The sequence below is a fragment of the Salmo salar genome, chromosome 19, assembly GCF_965601325.2.
Source record: "Salmo salar chromosome 19, fSalSal1, whole genome shotgun sequence".
In the NCBI taxonomy this organism is placed as follows: domain Eukaryota; kingdom Metazoa; phylum Chordata; class Actinopteri; order Salmoniformes; family Salmonidae; genus Salmo; species Salmo salar.
This window is the reverse complement of record NC_138309.1, coordinates 53,185,952-53,203,549: the sequence shown is the minus strand read 5'-3', so window position 1 is coordinate 53,203,549 and position 17,598 is coordinate 53,185,952. Positions and strand designations below refer to the sequence as shown.

At 40.7% G+C, this 17,598-nt stretch overlaps 2 protein-coding genes across 2 annotated transcripts; one reads left to right on the top strand and one right to left on the bottom strand.

Annotated features, from left to right (window-relative positions):
• The first annotated feature begins 97 nt into the window (after nt 1-97).
• LOC106578977 (centrosomal protein of 55 kDa) lies at nt 98-10,403 on the top strand. Its single transcript, XM_082965783.1, has 9 exons — nt 98-221; nt 812-1,011; nt 1,417-1,693; nt 4,376-4,422; nt 4,563-4,713; nt 5,794-6,095; nt 6,501-6,572; nt 8,538-8,669; nt 8,781-10,403. The coding sequence occupies exons 2-9, from the start codon at nt 826-828 to the stop codon at nt 8,991-8,993; spliced, it is 1,380 nt and encodes a 459-aa protein (XP_082821909.1). The 5' UTR covers nt 98-221; nt 812-825; the 3' UTR covers nt 8,994-10,403.
• A 147-nt stretch (nt 10,404-10,550) lies between these two features.
• On the bottom strand, nt 10,551-12,421 carry LOC106578982 (retinol-binding protein 4-B). Its single transcript, XM_014158348.3, has 6 exons — nt 12,341-12,421; nt 11,996-12,115; nt 11,702-11,838; nt 11,432-11,538; nt 11,010-11,222; nt 10,551-10,846 (listed from the first exon to the last, which is right to left on the bottom strand). Exons 2-6 carry the CDS (start codon nt 12,095-12,097, stop codon nt 10,827-10,829), a joined length of 579 nt encoding a protein of 192 aa, XP_014013823.1. The 5' UTR covers nt 12,098-12,115; nt 12,341-12,421; the 3' UTR covers nt 10,551-10,826.
• Nucleotides 12,422-17,598: the final 5,177 nt, after the last annotated feature.

Below are 17,598 nucleotides of genomic sequence, written 5' to 3'. Positions count from 1 at the left end.
GTTTATTGGTGCTCTGTTATTGGTCTGAGCAATAACAGTACTCTGTCTCCATCTAGTGGTGGTTGATTAAAAAAAGGATTGCTCGCGTCATCTGACACCCGGATATGACGCCTGACGCGCTGTATTCAAACTTGTTTTCAACTTGGAAGCCAGAAAGTGTCCGTTTCATTCTCATAAGTCAAGCATCCTAGATTGTTGTTTTGGAAAGAAAGGTCTACATTGTGAGTTATATTTTCTAAATATTTAAAGATGCACCCATACATGTTTTATTAACATTAGAAAAGAGTTTGGGTTGAACGAACGAACGAAAGCTTAGCTAGCTAAATAAGGACGGATTGCAACATTTTTTTTATAAAAAATAAAAAAGTACGGATTGCTGGCTAGCTGTGTTGTTAGCCAGACCAGCGCCTACTGTACAGTATTTAACTTAGCTAGCTAACTAGCATTAGCCACCAACTCAAGAAAAATATATAGCCAACAACCTAGCAGATTATCTGTATCTTGTTGGTAAGAGTATGTTCTATTTATGTCATTCAGTTGTAAAGTTATGAAGAAATGTTTTTTTTCTTCGGTTAGGCATGTTCTGTTATTTTGGGCTTGAGTTTGTTTTGTGTTTGGCATGCCAATTTCAACAACTAACGTTAACTAGGCCTCACTACAGGTGCGACATTAATTGGATTTATGCCCAAATAAATAAACAAACTTGAGTATTGCCTATTAGATTTACTATTGAAAATGTGCAGTTGAAAGAGATGTGAGTGATTTCTAATTGTTATACATTGACAATAAACGTCAAACTATTTTTTTCTAGGTAACACGCCAGACATGGCAACAAAAAGCACCAAAGAGATCATTGTCAACAAGTTAGGCTTTAAATCCAGTAGCTCAAAGCAAGCAGACATGGAAATGGACAGACTCAGGAAGGAAAATAATCACCTGAAGAAGATGATGGATGAAATGTCAAAACGAACGGCGAGGCCACCAGACTTGGACAAGAGCAAACTGCTAGAGGTAACTAGCTAGCAAAATGACAAAGCATAGTAGCTTGTGCAGAAATAGACTCCTGTGAGATGCTTAGGCTAATCTAGTATTGCCAGTCAAATTATTATTATATAGTCCAAATGGGATGGGGTTGACACAGTAGTGATGAGGTAGCCTACATCCATAAACAGGAACATTTCAAACCAAAACAACCTTTGCACTCAACACATTCATAAACTTGTTGTGACCACCAATCACTTTCACAATGTGGCTTTGTAGCAGTCTGTGGGTTTAGCATTCAGAACATCATGGGCGTGTTCCTTTTGAAGACCGTTGTCTTTTGAAATTGTCTTGATGGAGTTGTGATAATATAAAGATGAAGCATGTTCATTTAAGAAGATAAATAAACTATCAAAATGTTGCAATTGATTGCAGAGAATTCTGTCTCTGGAGACGTTAAGGGAGAGGAACACTCAGCAGCTGCTGGCAAAGGACAAGGAGGTGGAGACTCTGAGACAACAGCTGAGTTCCAGTGGGGGAGAGGTGGTGGCATCGCTCCAGTCTCAGCTGGACCAGGGGAGGAGAGAGGCAGAGCACAGAGAGAAACTCTTCCAGTCCCTCTCGGAGGAGACGGGGAACCTGAAGAACAAGTTGGTGGCAGTGTCTGCAAGGTGTCAGGAACTGGAGGAACAGTTTCCTGATTTCCAGGTTGGTGAGCGGAATCTTCAGGCTGCTGAGGAGGCCAAGACCTTGTTCCATTGTGTTAACCTAGGATCAGTTATGGAGAGAATGTATGTGTGACAGGAAGACACTTCAAAGTTCACGCCCCTCAATATTCAAACCTGTATGAATGTTGTTGTTAGGCTCGGGGCATTCAAAATCTCAAGGTGAAATAGTATTTTTGAACTCTAGGTGGCAGCCTTTGCTCTCGGAATGGCTCCTCCTCTGACATAGTACTTGTTAACTCTCAGCTCAGGTGGCTTCAGTGCAGGGTTGTGTTCAGTAGGACAGAACGGGGTGCAACATTGAATTAATCTGAAACGGCACTGTTCTGATCAACCAGTTGAAAAACTTTGTGATTATGGTGGCCCACAGGGCGAGTACTGTATGGTGTACTGCAAAGGTTTTGCGTTTTTAGATGGTCACACCCATATTGATCAGGCCACACCACCAAACGTAAGCAAATTTACCACAAAGGCTGTTGACAAATGGTGCATACAGTTTTGGGGAAGCGTGTTGTCCAGTACAAACCATCACGCAACATAGCAAACATTGAAGCGATCTAAATGCACCGCAGGGCTACTCAACAATATTCTTATGGGGGCCACTTTTTTTAAGTTAATTGCAGGGGCGCCAGACATTTTCGACATGCGATTAATCTTCCGGAGAACTGTATCAAAAACAGCACACACCATTATAAAGCACTTAAATGTTGCTAAAAGTAATTAGGTCATTTTTAAAATCCTCTGAAAACAGTATTTTCTTTTTACTCCCCTAACACTGATGGTAATAACATGGACCAGCAAGCTATTTGGTTCTCTATTTTAGGGGGAGGGAGGGGGGTAGCCTAAGCTTTGGATGAATTTCCCTCGGTCATTAGGTGTTTTTTTTTTGTTTTTTTTTCTCACTCCCTTCTAACATTTCCTGCACGACTTCATAGAGAGGAACAGAAGGCACGTACGTGTCGCTGAGAGTCTTAACTTTCAGGAATGGGGTGATATTAGCTTATTGCACACTGTTCACACGAGTCAAAATCATGGGAAGATTTATTTGGAGCTGCTAAAAACCACACTGATAGGCCTTGTCATTTTGGCACTAAACATCAGAATTTTGTCTCCAGATTTTTTATTAATGTTCAGAATTGATCAGTCAGTCTAAATTGATTAAAAGACCGTATCTGGCCTGCAGCCGCCAGTTGAATAGGCTCTGACAGCATTTCCTATTTATCATCTTTCATGATTCAAATATTAGATTTATTTCTGATTTCTTATCTATCCAATCGTCTTAGGGTCATATTTCTAAGTGTGAGAATGACAAGTTAGCCATTTTATGATTACAGAGCTTCACAAGCATTTAATTGTTTAACCTTTTGAACTCTCTTTGACCACTCTACCAGATGAGTATGACAGACCCTTCCCTCTGATAAAATACGTTTTTCCTCAATTTAAAGCGCTGTGGTATGGTGAAAAATGCTTTACCACTAGTCTTATTCATAGAGAGAGAACAATTTTTATTATCTATGCTCTAATCCATCTAACTTTCAAATAACCATGAGACTATGTTCAAGGCAACCCACCTCCCAGCAGGCCCTCATCACCGGGGGCATTACCCACCGGTACATAACCCCCACCGCACATGGGCAAACCATCTGGGGAAAAAGTTGTCAAGCTTATGATCCCAGTCCCTCTCCTCTCAAGGTGGAGTTAAGGGCCTGAGCAGACCAATAGGTCTTACAGCGGCTCAACCTTGAGACGTCCCGGCTCCTTAGGTCATAGGTATCATTTTCCTGGTCTTACCAGGCAATCAGACGTCAACCTGTAGGCTAACTTTAACATTATTATTATGAGATGGACCTGGCGTCGCTCTCCAGGGATTGCAGAATGAAGGCAGCCCCTCCAGGGATAGTTGGCCTTGGTGTTATGGAGGATATATCCCAGCCAGGCTTACTATGACTAGGCCGCTGCTGCAAAGAGGTGGCTACGTCACTGGCTGGTTAAAGGACACCCTAGGCATTATATTATTGTATGCCATACTTAACTAGAGGCGGCTTTGCATTTAGCAAGGCTTACTGCCCTCTTATGATTTTATTATGTCCTCTTTAAAGTCCCAGTGCAGTCAAAATCTTGATTTCCTTGTGTTTTATATATATTTCTACACACTGAGTTTAGAATAATTGTGAAAATTATCATGATGCCCTTTTAGTGGAAGAGCTGTTTGAAAAGACTTGCCTGAAATTTCAGCCTGTTTTGGTGGAATGGAGTTTTGGCTTGCCTGGTGACATCACCAGGCGGTAAATTAGTTAATAGACCAATAGAAAGTTTTCCAAACTACTCTGCCAATAACATCGACTTTTCCCTTTCCCACTCAGACTACTCCCAGACAGTCCTAGAAATTGCTCTTTGCTAAGAAGCTATTTTTGTTTTCAGTTAAAATGGTCCAAAATAAACAATCACAGTAAGCTACTTAATTGTTACCCAGAAATGATGTGATATTCCGATTAAAAACATCTGCATTAGACTTTTTAAGTAAAGCATCCAAGACTCGTCTCCCACAGACCCACATAGAACAGACCATGTCTTCACGTAGAAAGTGATTGTATCTGTTGTGTACACCTATGCAATTGTTTTGATATATTCTAATACCTGTGTTTCTATACTGTTTGATAGAATGGCAGGGTCCCCACTGGTGAGGTTGCGAGTAGTTCAGGATCACCTGAGAGATGTGAGTTGAAAACTTGTCAAGATTAAAATTGCCATTTTGTTTTCGTCTTTGTCTGCTCAAAAATCGTAGTGCGTTGAGTGCTAAGGAAACTGTATAACCTAACCCTTACCCCCATTTGTCTTTTTCCTGGGTTCCATAAGGCTTTGGAGAAGAACCAACAGTGGATGGTTTATGACCAGCAGCGAGAGGCCTATGTCAAGGCAGTCCTGGCCAGAACCCTTGAGTTGGAGCAGCAACTAAATCAAGCCAACCAAGCTCTCCAACAACAACACAAAGAAGGCGATTCAGCCGGTAAAAAAAACAGGGGCTCAGAGCCTGCAGTGCAGTGTGGGATTTGGCACTCGTTTGCTGTTAAGAGCAAATCCACTGTTAAAAATCGGCAGATCCCACAATGTTCTCCGCATTATAAAGGCTTATTTCACACAAAACAAATGTTCCATGTGGTTAAAATAATTATCCTCTAGGCCAACGCTTGTTAGTCTGAATAGAACATTTCTTAATTGGGGGGGTTCTACTAAGCGAACATGGAATTGTTTTAAGATAGTCGTAGCACTGACCATTTCGATTTTTGATTTAGAGTTTTAGGACCCTTTAGGTCTCCCCCCAAAAAATATAGAAAAACATTTTGATGAAACATTTGGCCTTACTGCTATTAGCCCATGGAAACACATTGAATACCAGATTCATACATGGAAAAACAGATAGTAAAAATAAATAAATCTAAAGGAAGTTTGTTTTGAAGTTTCTGTCCTATATCGAAGAGATATAAGAAAGATCAGGAAACTATTTGTATTTTTTTTACAGCAGGTTTAACCCCTTATTTTAGGCACTAAACTATCTCTATATAATTCCATTCATTTTTAAAGTGGTACAAGGCTGCCTTCAGGTTTGGCTTGTGGGCATCCTAGAGCAAATGTGCGTGTTTGTGAGAGACTCGCCTTTCCATAGAGGGGTCATATTAGTGTGTAGCTCGAACCGTTCAGATGCTACAGACAGAAGTTGGCAGATCGGCGATACTGACTTCAGACTAAGCCTGTGACGCTTGTGGGGGTCGTAGACCTTCCACTGCAGATGCCGAAAACGGCTATTGGCAGATGTGGTGGATTGAGAAGCAGCCCATGGTAAAAAAAAAAAATATTTAAACCCGGATATCTCCAGTTTAAACAGATGGATTTTGATGGGGATTTTTTTATGATAATTCGATTTCCGGAAATTAACTCAAGCTTATAATTAGCCTTTCCAAATGAATTATAATTAGCTATTACAATGGTAAAGCAAAGTCTACTTGACAAACGGTACTTCCTAGTGACCAATTCATAAGTGTTGCATAGAGGATCATATTATATTGTAACTCTGCTTGATTTTCCCCAGCACCAGAGAAGTCTTCCCCCCAGCTGCAGGAGTACTACGACAAGCTTCTGCTGCAGGCCAAGCGGGATGTAGAGGCCCAGAAGGAGGCTGCAGCGCGAGCCCAGGGGAGGTACGAGGAGTGCTGCCGGGAGGTGGCCGAGGCCCGAGAACAGCTCCAGGCCGAGCGCCTCAGCAGCAGACACACAGTCAGCGAGGAGAGGAAGTGCTTGGCCGACCGCGCCGACAGGATGAGGTCCGAGCGGGACAGCATGGACGCCAGGTTGGAGGAGGAGAGAATGAAGTCTGCTGAGCTGCTGCTGCAGGTACTGTTATACACCAGGGAAATACTTTGTGTGGTTTATTGTGCAGCTTTGTTTGACCAGGTGAGTTAATTTATAAAGCATTGTCATTTGCAACCATGACCTGTGGAAGAGTTGCTGGGGAAAGGTTGTTTTTTTAAATGAGTCGGGTTGTATCTCATCGAATATCTATACCTATCTAACAACAGTTCAGTGTAGTTTGGGATTAAATAAAATGTTCTGTGCTGAACCATATATACCCGCTGGAGAAGGGGGTTCGATCCCTGTCTCAGCCACTTTCTCGCCTATGCTCCTCATTCTTCTTCACACCCTCTACACTTTCCCACTGTTCTTTCAAAAGACATAGTAATACTGAATGTAGATAGGACCTCCAGTTTCCTTTAAGACAAAATACTGTTTTCTGTTCAGGTGAATCTACTCCAGAAATCTCTGTTAAATCAAAATGAGGAGCAGAGGAGAGTTGCTGTACTGGAACAGCAGGTATGTAGGCAGTTTATCCATGCATAGTCACTTCACCCCTACCTACATGTACATATTACCTCCACTAACCTGTTCCCCCGCACATTGACTCGGTACCAGCACCCCCTGTATATAGCCTCATTAATGTTATTTTATTGTGTTACTTTTTATTTAAAAAATTGTCTTTTAGTTTATTTAGTAAATATTTTCTTAACTCTTTCTTGAACTGCATTGTTGGTTAAGGGCTTGTAAGTAAGCATTTCACGGTAATGTCTACAGTGCCCTCCACTTATATTGGCACCCTTGGTAAATATGAGAAAAACGGTCTGTAAAAAAAAAAAAAAGGCTTTGCTGTTTATCCTCTTGGTCTCATTCAAAATATTCACAAGAAATCAAACCTTTTAATTGAAGTAAAATTATTTTAAAAAATACATGTGAAATAAATATTTTTCTCAAACATGTGTGCCACAATTATTGGCACCCCTATAAATTCATATGAGTAAAATCTAACTGAAGTATATTCCAATTCATATTTTATGTTTTTAAATTCACCTGAGTGATTAGGAATACTTAAGTGGTAAGCCATGATGAGTTCCTCTTTCACTGGGGTATAAATATGATGTGACATACAGGCCAAGTTCCCATAGTCATCGATCACTGTGGGGAAAGACCCGAGAATACAGTAATGATGTGCGACAAAAGGTTGTTGAGCTGCACAAATCAGGAAATGGCTATAAGAAAATAGCTTAACGGTTGAAAATGCCCATTTCCGCTATCAGGGCAATAATTAAGAAGGTTAAAGCAACTGGAGATGTTAACAACGGTCCTGGAAGAGGCCGTGTGTCTATATTGACCCCACGCACAGTGAGGAGGATGGTTAGAGTGGCCAAAAAAACAGCTGGAGAATTGCAGACGTTAGTTGGGTCTTGGGGTCAGAAAGTCTACAAAACTACGATCAGACGCCACCTACATAACCACAAGTTGTTTGGGAGGGTTGCCATAAAAAAAAAGCCTTTGCTATCATCAAACAACAAACTCAAACGCCTACAGTTTGCCAAACGTTACTGGAACTTTCAATGGGACCGGGTTCTGTGGTCAAGTGAGACAAAAATAGAGCTTTTTGGAAACAAACACCAGAGGTGGGTTTGGTGTAGACAGAAATATATCCATGCAGAAAAGTACCTCATCCAAACTGTGAACTATTGGTGGTGGATCTTTGATGTTGTGGGCCTGTTTTTCTTCCAAAGGCTCTGGACAACTTGTTAGGATACACGCTATCATGGACTCCAAGTACCAGCAGATATTAAATCAAAACCTGACTGCCTCTGCTAGGAAGCTTAAACTGGGCCTTGGTTGGATCTTCCAGCAGGACGATGAAGCAAAGCACACCTCAAAATCAACACAAAAATGGTTCACTGACCACAGAATCAAGGTTTTGCCATGGCCGTCCCCTGGCCTAAACCCTATAGAAAACCTGTGGGATGAGCTGAAGAAGAGTCCACAAGCATGGACCTTGGGATCTGGAGAGATTCTGTATGGAGGAATGGTCTCGGGTCCCTTGCCATGTGTTCTCCAACCTCATTACACATTATAGGAGAAGACTCCGAGCTGTTGGCAAAGGGAGGTTGCACAATGTATTGAAAGAAGGTGTGCCAATATTTGTAGCACATGTATATTTGAGAAAAATATTTGTTTTAAGTTAAGAATGTATTTTTTTCTTTCATTTGTTTGACTTTAATTAAAAGTTTGATTTCTGTGAATATTTTGAAAGACCAAGAGAATAAACAAAAAGAAAAAATTATTTACCAAGGGTGCCAATATTAGTATTCAGCGCATGTGACAAATACAATTTGATTTTCTATTGGCAACCTAAACCATTCCTGACTCTAGATTGTGAAATACTCTGTTGTATAACATCGCTTATGCAATACAACATCCAAGATCTCTGCAGTGCTCTCTTGATTTGCAGTTGTCTATTCCCCCCAGATCCATCTGTCTGCCAAAGACTTTGAGAACGAGAAACTTGATCGGCAGAGTTTACAGCATCAGTTGCACAAGGTCCTGAAGGAGCTGCGCAAGGCTCGGGACCAAATCACAAGACTGGAATCCAGCCATCAAGTAAGCAATTGCAAGATGTTGCAGTACACTTCAATTCTTTTGACTTTTCTGCTTTTCAATTGTCATCATGAATACCTTTGCTATCTTTGATTGGTTTCAATGTATTTTCAGTTTCAAAAACAGCAGAGAGAGTCTCGTTTCTCTGAGCCAAGTTCTTACAACAAGCTGGAGTTTGATAGGCTGTCCGTTGAGGATCCCATCCCCACCTCGCCCTCCAAAAACCTTCTGGACGAGAGTTTCCTGGAGTGTCCAAAGTGTAGAGCCCCATACACTACCAGTCAACACAGAGAACTGCTGGCCCACCTCGACTACTGTTTCGCTTGAACAGCCTATAGGGAATTAACAAGGGAGTACATCTGGCCAGTCTCAGTCTTGCTTTTGTTTATAAGATATTGTTTTTATATAATCTTATAAGAGGAAGTGTATTTGGTTTTTGTTTATGCTCTTTTTACATGACAATGTTTCTTTCTCATTTTTTGGGGTGTCTACTGATGATCTACTGTAAGATCCTGAAGGTGTGTTTACCAAGAAATCAGTGACTATTTTTGATTGACAAGAATAAACAATTTAGAATTATTATATATATATATATTTTTTGTCATTTTTAAAATCTTGTGTTGTTTTGACATACAACTTATTTAAGATTAGAACATGAAACAAGTGTTCACCACATAGGTCCTTTATGTTTTCTGTTGTACCTTGTTTTTCTATAAGCATTGTATGCATTCCTAAGGTGTATTCCATCAGTGTTAAAGGCCCAGTGCAGTCAATTCAGTTTTTCATGTGTTTTGTATCATATTGGTACAGCTGAGGAAACTAACACTAAAAGAATGAACCATTTTGACCAGTTTATTTAACTAGGCAAGTCAGCTAAGAACAAATTCTTATTTACAATGACAGCCTAACCCGGACTATGCTGGGCCAATTGTGCGCCGCCCTATGGGACTCCCAATCACGGCCTGTTGTGATACAGCCTGGAATCGAACCAGAGTCTGTAGTGACGCCTCTAGCACTGAGGTGCAGTGTCTTAGACCGCTGCGCCACTCAGGAGCCCATGGATTGATCCCCAAGCCACAATCCTGTGTTTAATGCACCACTTTAGTGTCCTCTACTCAGACCACTCTGACATTCCTAACAAGATTCTTGCTTGAGAATATTTTTTTTGCTGTAAAGCTATTTTTCTTTTTGACAATTTTAATGGACAACTATCACAGTAAGTTACTTGTTACCCAGAAATGACTTGATATTGAGATAAAAATGGATGCGCTGGGCAATGTTGCATGTGTGAGTAAGGCCCACTTCCGCCTCAGTTCTTACTTTGCAAACCAGCTCGAATGAGATTGCATGAGTAAGTCCTTGCATTAAACTATTTAAGGCCAAGGATTAGCGAGGCTTCTCTTGGGTAGGGGAAAAGAGTTTAAGGTGTCTATTCAAGGAATGTTACAACAAGGACTTAGCTGTAAGGTTACTGCTGTAGAATACTCATGTGGTTGGTTCCAAGCAGTGCCTTATGAATAATTCTCAGTTTGATGCCTTTTTTATTTGTTTTATTTATACAATTTGAAACTGGTTTGGTGATAAATATATAATTGTCCTTTTTCAGATAATTGGGTGTCTTTGTTTTTCATTTGATTAGATGTTTGTTTTGGCCTGTATCCAAAAGCTGTCTGCACTTTGTTATACACTGTACAAAAATGTGCAATAAAGATGATAGTACTATGGCTATCAACACAATCTTTGAGTAATTGTCTTTTTGTCACTGTTGAATGGAAGCCATGTGGGACAATGCAGTTGTATGAATGGCAAACCAACCTGATGACATCAGAGCACAAAGTATGACTTGAAACCCTTGATGCTAATAATACAAGATAAACGCTGAAATAGTACCATGTGTTTTTATTTATTTCAAAAAGTCATGCAAGACTACATCACACAATGTCAATCAGCAAAGTATCCTATATCCTTCCTGATACATTCAGATACAAATCATTTGGTTTGGTTGGTGGATGTCTTTGGTAACGACAAAGTTCCCCAACTGCTGGAAGGGGCTGGCCAGTGACGGTTGGTTTGTTTTGTTGTGGAACATGGTTTATATTTACAGCCTGATTTTGATATGTGGCATTTTACATCCATGATATCCATCTGCTTAGTTCCAGATCAGCTGCTTTCACAGAAACCTGCAACGGAGGAATAAAACACGTTTACACATACTGCATATAATGACCTTATAACTGATATTTGGATTCCATAATAGTTAATTAGACCAGAAGTTGCACAATTGGTTTTTGCACAAAAGTAAAGTATTACTTTGAATTACTAAATTGACTTATAACAACTTACCAGTGTGTGAAACACGTCTGTATTTGCCGAGGAAGCAGATCTCCTTTTTCTTGTCGGTGACAATCTTCTGGTCCTCAGGCCTCAGACCGGTGGGGTGACGGGAGAAGATAAAGGAGTATCCATCCAAGCAGGTGCCATCCAGGTCAACTTCTCTGCAGGAGTAGTGGATGGCATAGTTGTCGTAGTCAGTGTCAATGACCCAGTGGTCATCGTCTTCGTGGAGGAGAGAGGAGACAGAATAATAGCAATGGTTGGTTTAACAGCAGGCTTTGACAGTAGGCAGCTTCATCAATGGCATGCTGTCATGTACAAATGAGGAATAGTCAAGTTATCATCAACAGGTGGTGGTGTAACTCAATGAAACATTCTGTACAACAATAGGAGATTTTAGTCTTGTATTTTGAGTCTGTAGTCTTTCTTACTTCCAGACTGGAGGTATGCAGCAGCGCCCCAGTATCTCATCTTGAACTTGGCAGGGTCTGGAGTGTCCTCGAAGGTGCCGAACATGTTGGCACACATTTCCCAGTTGCTAAAGGGGGGAAAAGGAGAGTTTAAAGGGAGTAAAAGGGGAGGATAAAGGGAGGAAAAGGGGAAGATGAAGGGAGGAAAGGGGAGGATAAAGCGAAGATAAATGATGAATTTTAGAAGGTTTGAGAAACAATTTTGATCGTTTGGAAGTAAACAGAACTCACTTCAGGATGATAACTCTTCCCTGGGCAGTTGCAGTCATTTTGCCACTTCCATCTACTGAGAACTGAGCAACAACATTGTCCAGGAGGAACAGACCAACAGGGTCTTTCTTGGCCACAGCATACCACCTACCAGTATACTGCAAGATGAAATGAGAGCTCTATCAATCTCTGCATAACATACAATGAATTAAATTCTAGTTACATTCTACATTGAGCATTCCAAGGCTGATAGATCAAATTGGACAAGATACTTTATGGAAAGTGACATTTCGGAAATGTGAATTTTGTTCTTACCCTGCTTCTGTCGAAGTTCTGCATGACCTGAATGTTTGAAACCTGACAGTCTTGTGCCCAGCATGTCGCCAGAACACAGAGGGCCACACAGATTCTCAGCATGTTGTCTTGTTGATGGATCTGTGGAAGACAGAGCCCAGAGTCAAGGGAAAATATTACAACATCACAATCAGTACATCTGGCCATATACCACTCCATTACAGCTTCAATCTAAAAAGGTTGCAAACTAATCCAAAATATGAAAAGTGAGTTAAAAAGATAGTAAAAACAAAAAAAAGATCTGCCAGAAAAAACCCAAGCAGTGTACATGTAAAACCCTACTATCCCTTCCCATGCAGTTCATACCTTGTAAAGTCTGAAGTGCCTTAGAGGTGCTGTTCATCTACAAACAGAGGTTTTTATAGTGTAGAGTCCTGCCACAGCCAGGGTTGAGTAAGAACAACAACAGATGTGAGACAGCCCCTAACAAATTGGGAAAACATTACGTAACTCCAACCAAGACTCCCATTTTGTCCAGATGTGTACTGCACATTTGACCCCAGTCCCAAAAATGTGTTTTTGCTGCCTTATGAAACATCTGTTGTGGGTAAAGGCAAGAGCAAATCTGGAATACTATAGATTATATATACTCACTATCAATCACTAACCTTGAAATGTTTTGCTTCAGCAGTACGAGCCCCAGGTTAACGTCCAGATCCACACTTTGAAAGAAATGTTTCAGCTCGCTATTTCCCCCTGGAACAACTACAATATGTTACTTCTGATTAGTCTCATCCGACTGGGCGAAAACTGGTTGAATCAACGTTGTTTCCATGTCATTTCAACAAAAATGTCAATGTGATGATGAATCAACGTGGAAAAGTGATTGGTTTTGAAAAAAGTAATCAACGTAAGGGAATTTCGTCTTTTTTCACCCAACTTTTTACCTAAATCCAATGGCATGATGACTTATCTTGTTGATTTCACTATGAATTCATGCTGAATTTACATTAGTTGATAACTCAACCAAATGTAAATCAAAACTAGCTGTTGAACTGACCTCTGTGCCCAGTGGGATGTCATTACTCCACTTTTCTTAAAGGTTCAATGCAACCGTTTTTAGCTCAACATCAAATCATTTTTGGGTAACAATTAAGTACCTTACTGTGATTGGTTGAAATTTAAATGGTCAAAAATAAATAAAAATAGCTTTTTAGCAAACAGCAATTTCTCAAGTAATAATTTTGCTCGGACTGTCTGGGAGTGGTCTGAGTGGGGAGGGGAAAACTGAAAATTAGCTGTTATTGGCAGAGATGTTTGGAACTCTCTTTCTTATTGGTCTATTAACTAATTTACCGCATGGTTATGTCACCATGGAAAGCCAAAACTCCATCCCTCCAAAACAGGCAGACATTTCAGGCGGCCTTTTCAAACAGCTCTTACACTAAAAAGGCAATTTTCACAATTTCACAGTATCATTCCTACCTCATAGTGTGGAAATATTTATAAAACACAGGAAATCTAGTTTTTGACTGCACTGGGCCTTTAACATTTTTCACTTTTCACTCGAAAGCCATGTTAGGCAATCATGTTAAATATTATTTTATTGCTCAATGTTAAATAAATCTATAATAGATCCTATCCTGTATAGGACATCCTGTGGAGAAAGGAACATTGACTTCTAGTTTTCTATGCAATCAATATCAAAGAGAAAAACATTTCAATACAGTGAGTAATCAAACAGAATTAATCAATAGTTGTATTCCATTGATCATACCACACCAGCAAATTCCATAGGACGTTATAAAGGCTGATACACGATAACAAGTTATAAAGCATTATACCTGCAGGCTGTATGTAAAGTGTTATGAAATGGCCATATACAGTAAATGAGGGTGCAGGCACTTACTTTTATGGCAATAAAACCTTGATTTATGGTTTAAAGCTGCCAGTAAGCTTTCCAGGTAGACATTTGTTTTTCTTTCTAGGACCATATAACCGTGACCCAGGGGTCCAGCACCCCAGAAAAGGAAACTCAGAAAAGCCAAACATGCATCTTATGTAACTTGACACGGCTAAAACGCAAAAAGCATAAGTTGCCCCAAAGAATGGCTGGACCAGTACCAGAGTCAACAAAAAGTTAGATTTTTATCTGCTGGATATGTAACATAGTATTCCAAACTATATATGCATATACAGTAACAGTAAAAAGTTTGGACACACCTACTCATTCAAAGGTTTTTCTTCAGTTTTACTATTTTCTACATTGTCGAATAATAGTGAAGACATAACCAAAAAAGTGTTTATAAAAATCGGAATATATTTTAGATTTTAGATTGTTGAAAGTAGCCACCCTTTGCCTTACAATTGGCTCATTCATACCCCCTCCTCTCCCCTGTAACTATTCCCCAGGTCATTGCTGTAAATGAGAATGTGTTCTCAGTCAATTTACCTAGTAAAATAAGGATTAAAAAAAATATATAATAAATTATATAAAATAAATAAATTGAGTTGATGTCAGCTTTGCACACTCTAGGCATTCTCTCAACCAGCTTCACCTGGAATGCATTTCCAACAGTCTTGAAAGGAGTTACCACATATGCTGAGCACTTGTCCTTCTTGCCTGCTTGTCCTTCACTCTGCGGTCCAACTCATCCCAAATCATCTCAAATGGGTTGCAGTCGGGTGATTGTGAAGGTCAGGCCATCTGATGCAGCATTCCATCACTCTCCTTCTTGGTCAAATAGTCCTTACACAGCCTGCAGGTGTGTTGGGTCATTGTCCTGTTGGAGAACAAATTATAGTCCCACTAAGCGCAAACCACATAAGATGGCGTATTGCTGCAGAATGCTGTGGTAGCCATGCTGGTTAAGTGTGCCTTGAATTCTAAATAAATCACAGATCGTGTCACCAGCAAAGCACCCCCACACCATCACACCTTCTCCATGCTTCACGGTGGGAATCACACATGCGGAGATCATCCTACTCTGCGTCTCACAAAGACACGGCGGTTGGAATCAAAAATCTCAAATTTGAATTTATCAGACCAAAGGACAGATTTCCACCAGTCTAATGTCCATTGCTCATGTTTCTTGGCCCAAACAAGTCTCTTCTTATTATTGCTGTCCTTTAGTAGTGGTTTCTTTGCAGCAATTCAACCATGAAGGCCTGATTCACACAGTCTCCTCTGAACATTTGATGTTGAGATGTGTCTGTTACTTGGGCTGCAATTGACTGTATATACAGTGCATTCGGAAAGTGTTCAGACCCCTTCCCTTTTTTCACATTATGTTGTGATTCAGCCTTAATCTAAAATTGATTAAATTATATTTTTCCTCATCAATCTACACACAATACCCCATAATGACAAAGTGAAAATAGGTTTTTAGAAATGTTTACAAATGTATATACAAAACAAAACAGAAATACCTTATTTACCGATCTATTCAGATTCTTTGCTATGAAACTCTAAATTGAGCTCAGGTGCATCCTGTTTCCATTGATCATCCTTGAGATGTTTCTATAACTTGATTGGAGTCCACCTGTGATAAATTCAATTGATTGGACATGATTTGAAAAGGCACACACCTGTCTATTTAAGGTCCCACAGTTGACAGTGCATGTCATAGCAAAAAGCAAGCCATAAGGTCAAAGGAATTGTCTGGTTAGCTCCGAAACAGGATTGTGTCGAGGCACAGATCTGGGGAAGGGTACCAAAACAATTCTGCTGCATTGACGGTCCCCAAGATGCCAGTGCCCTCCATCATTCTTAAATGGAATAAGATTGGAACTGAGCAAACTGAGCAATTGAAGGATAAGGGCTTTGGTCAGGGAGGTGACCAAGAACCCGATGGTCACTCTGCCAGAGTTCCAGAGTTCCTCTGTAGAGATAGGAGAACCTTCCAGAAGGCCAACCATCTCTGCAGCACTCCACCAATCAGGCCTTTATGGTAGAATGGACAGACGGAAGCCACTCCTCAGTAAAAGGCACATGACAGCCCACTTGGAGTTTGCTAAAAGACACCTAAAGAACTCTCAGACCATGAGAAACAAGATAATCTTGTCTGATGAAACCAAGATTGAACTCTTTGGCCTGAATGCCAAGCGTCACATCTGGAGGAAACCTGGCATCATCCCCAGGGACTTGGAGACTAGTCAGGATCAAGGGAAAGATGAACGGAGCAAAGAACAGAGAGATTCTTGATGAAAACCTGCTCCAGAGCGCTCAGGACCTCAGACTGGGGCGAAGGTTCACCTTCCAACAGGACAATGACCCTAAGCACACAGCCAAGACAAGGCAGGAGTGGCTTCAGGACAAGTCTCTGAATGTCCTTGACTGGCCCAGCCAGAGCCTGGATTTGAACCTGATTGAACATCTCTGTAGAGACCTGAAAATAGCTGTGCAGCAACGCTCCCCATCCAACCTGACAGAGCTTAAGAAGATCTACAGAGAAGAATGGGAGGAACTCCCCAAATACAGGTGTGTCAAGCTTACTGTCTCATACCCAAGAATGCTCGAGGCTGTAATCGCTGCCAAAGGGGCTTCAACAAAGTAATGAGTAAAGGGTCTGAATACTTATGTAAACGTGATATTTCAGTTTTTTTTTAATAAATTTGCAAAACTGTATATAAATCTGTTTTTGCTTTGTCATTTTTGGGTATTGTGTGTAAATTGATGAGTGGGGGGGGGGGGACTATTTAATCAATTTTAGAATAAGGCTGTAACGTAACAAAATGTGGAAAAAGTCAAGGGGTCTGAATATTTTCCAAATGCACTGTATGTATATATAAATTATCTTTAAGGGGCAGGGCGACGCGTATAATGAATGTTTTGTAACTTCACGAGGTGTTTTGTAACTTTGTGGTACACCCCCAACTGTTCAATCCATCAGGTTGGTTACAGTCACCTGTGAGGCTTGTTTACAACCAACCACAACGATCTTCGCCAAGCTGCATCCGATCAGGGATCTACAATGTGGAAAGGTGATGATAGGGGAAGGCTGATTAATCAGTAGCAGATGGTGATTGAGGGAAAGTCCTCCACATGTTTTATATCAACACAAGTAACCTGGTTGGTGTGGCTGCCTTTCTGGACACAGTGCTGCTTGTTCTCCACTTGGAGTCTGTTGACCCTAACAGAACTGACAAGCAGCAGCCGGTTCACACACCACTGCAATGACAGACCGTGGGATTTGATGGAATGGGATCACTTTTTGAACACAACCAATCCAAATTGATTGCAGACTTTATGTATCTAGTCTATTGTTGTTTCCCTATTCGTCTCATTGCAGCCAGTGACGTTATTACCACATGTTTTTTTTTTCTTCATTCAACCTTTCAGTTCTACCACCCACACATGCGATGACATCACCTGGTTTCAATGATGTTTCTAGAGACAATATCTCTCTCATCATCATTCAATGTCTAGGTTTACCTCCACTGTATTCACATCCTGCCATACCTTTGTCTGTACATTATACCTTGAAGCTATTTTATCGCCCCCAGAAACCTGCTCCTTTTACTCTCTGTTCCGGACGTCCTAGACGACCAATTCTCATAGCTTTTAGCCGTACCCTTATCCTACTCCTCCTCTGTTCCTCTGGCGATGAAGAGGTGAATCCAGG

Bases quoted from the DNA above. Each gene is read 5' to 3' on its own strand.
- LOC106578977 (XM_082965783.1), top strand. From the start codon at position 826: ATGGCAACAAAAAGCACCAAAGAGATCATTGTCAACAAGTTAGGCTTT. The intron at 1,694-4,375 runs GTGAGCGGAATC...ATAGAATGGCAG, and splicing joins GTTTCCTGATTTCCAGGTTG to GGTCCCCACTGGTGAGGTTG. The intron at 6,096-6,500 runs GTACTGTTATAC...TTTTCTGTTCAG, and splicing joins CTGCTGAGCTGCTGCTGCAG to GTGAATCTACTCCAGAAATC.
- LOC106578982 (XM_014158348.3), bottom strand. From the start codon at position 12,097: ATGCTGAGAATCTGTGTGGCCCTCTGTGTTCTGGCGACATGCTGGGCA. The intron at 11,839-11,995 runs GTAAGAACAAAA...TTCATCTTGCAG, and splicing joins AGAACTTCGACAGAAGCAGG to TATACTGGTAGGTGGTATGC. The intron at 10,847-11,009 runs GTAAGTTGTTAT...CCTCCGTTGCAG, and splicing joins CAGACGTGTTTCACACACTG to GTTTCTGTGAAAGCAGCTGA.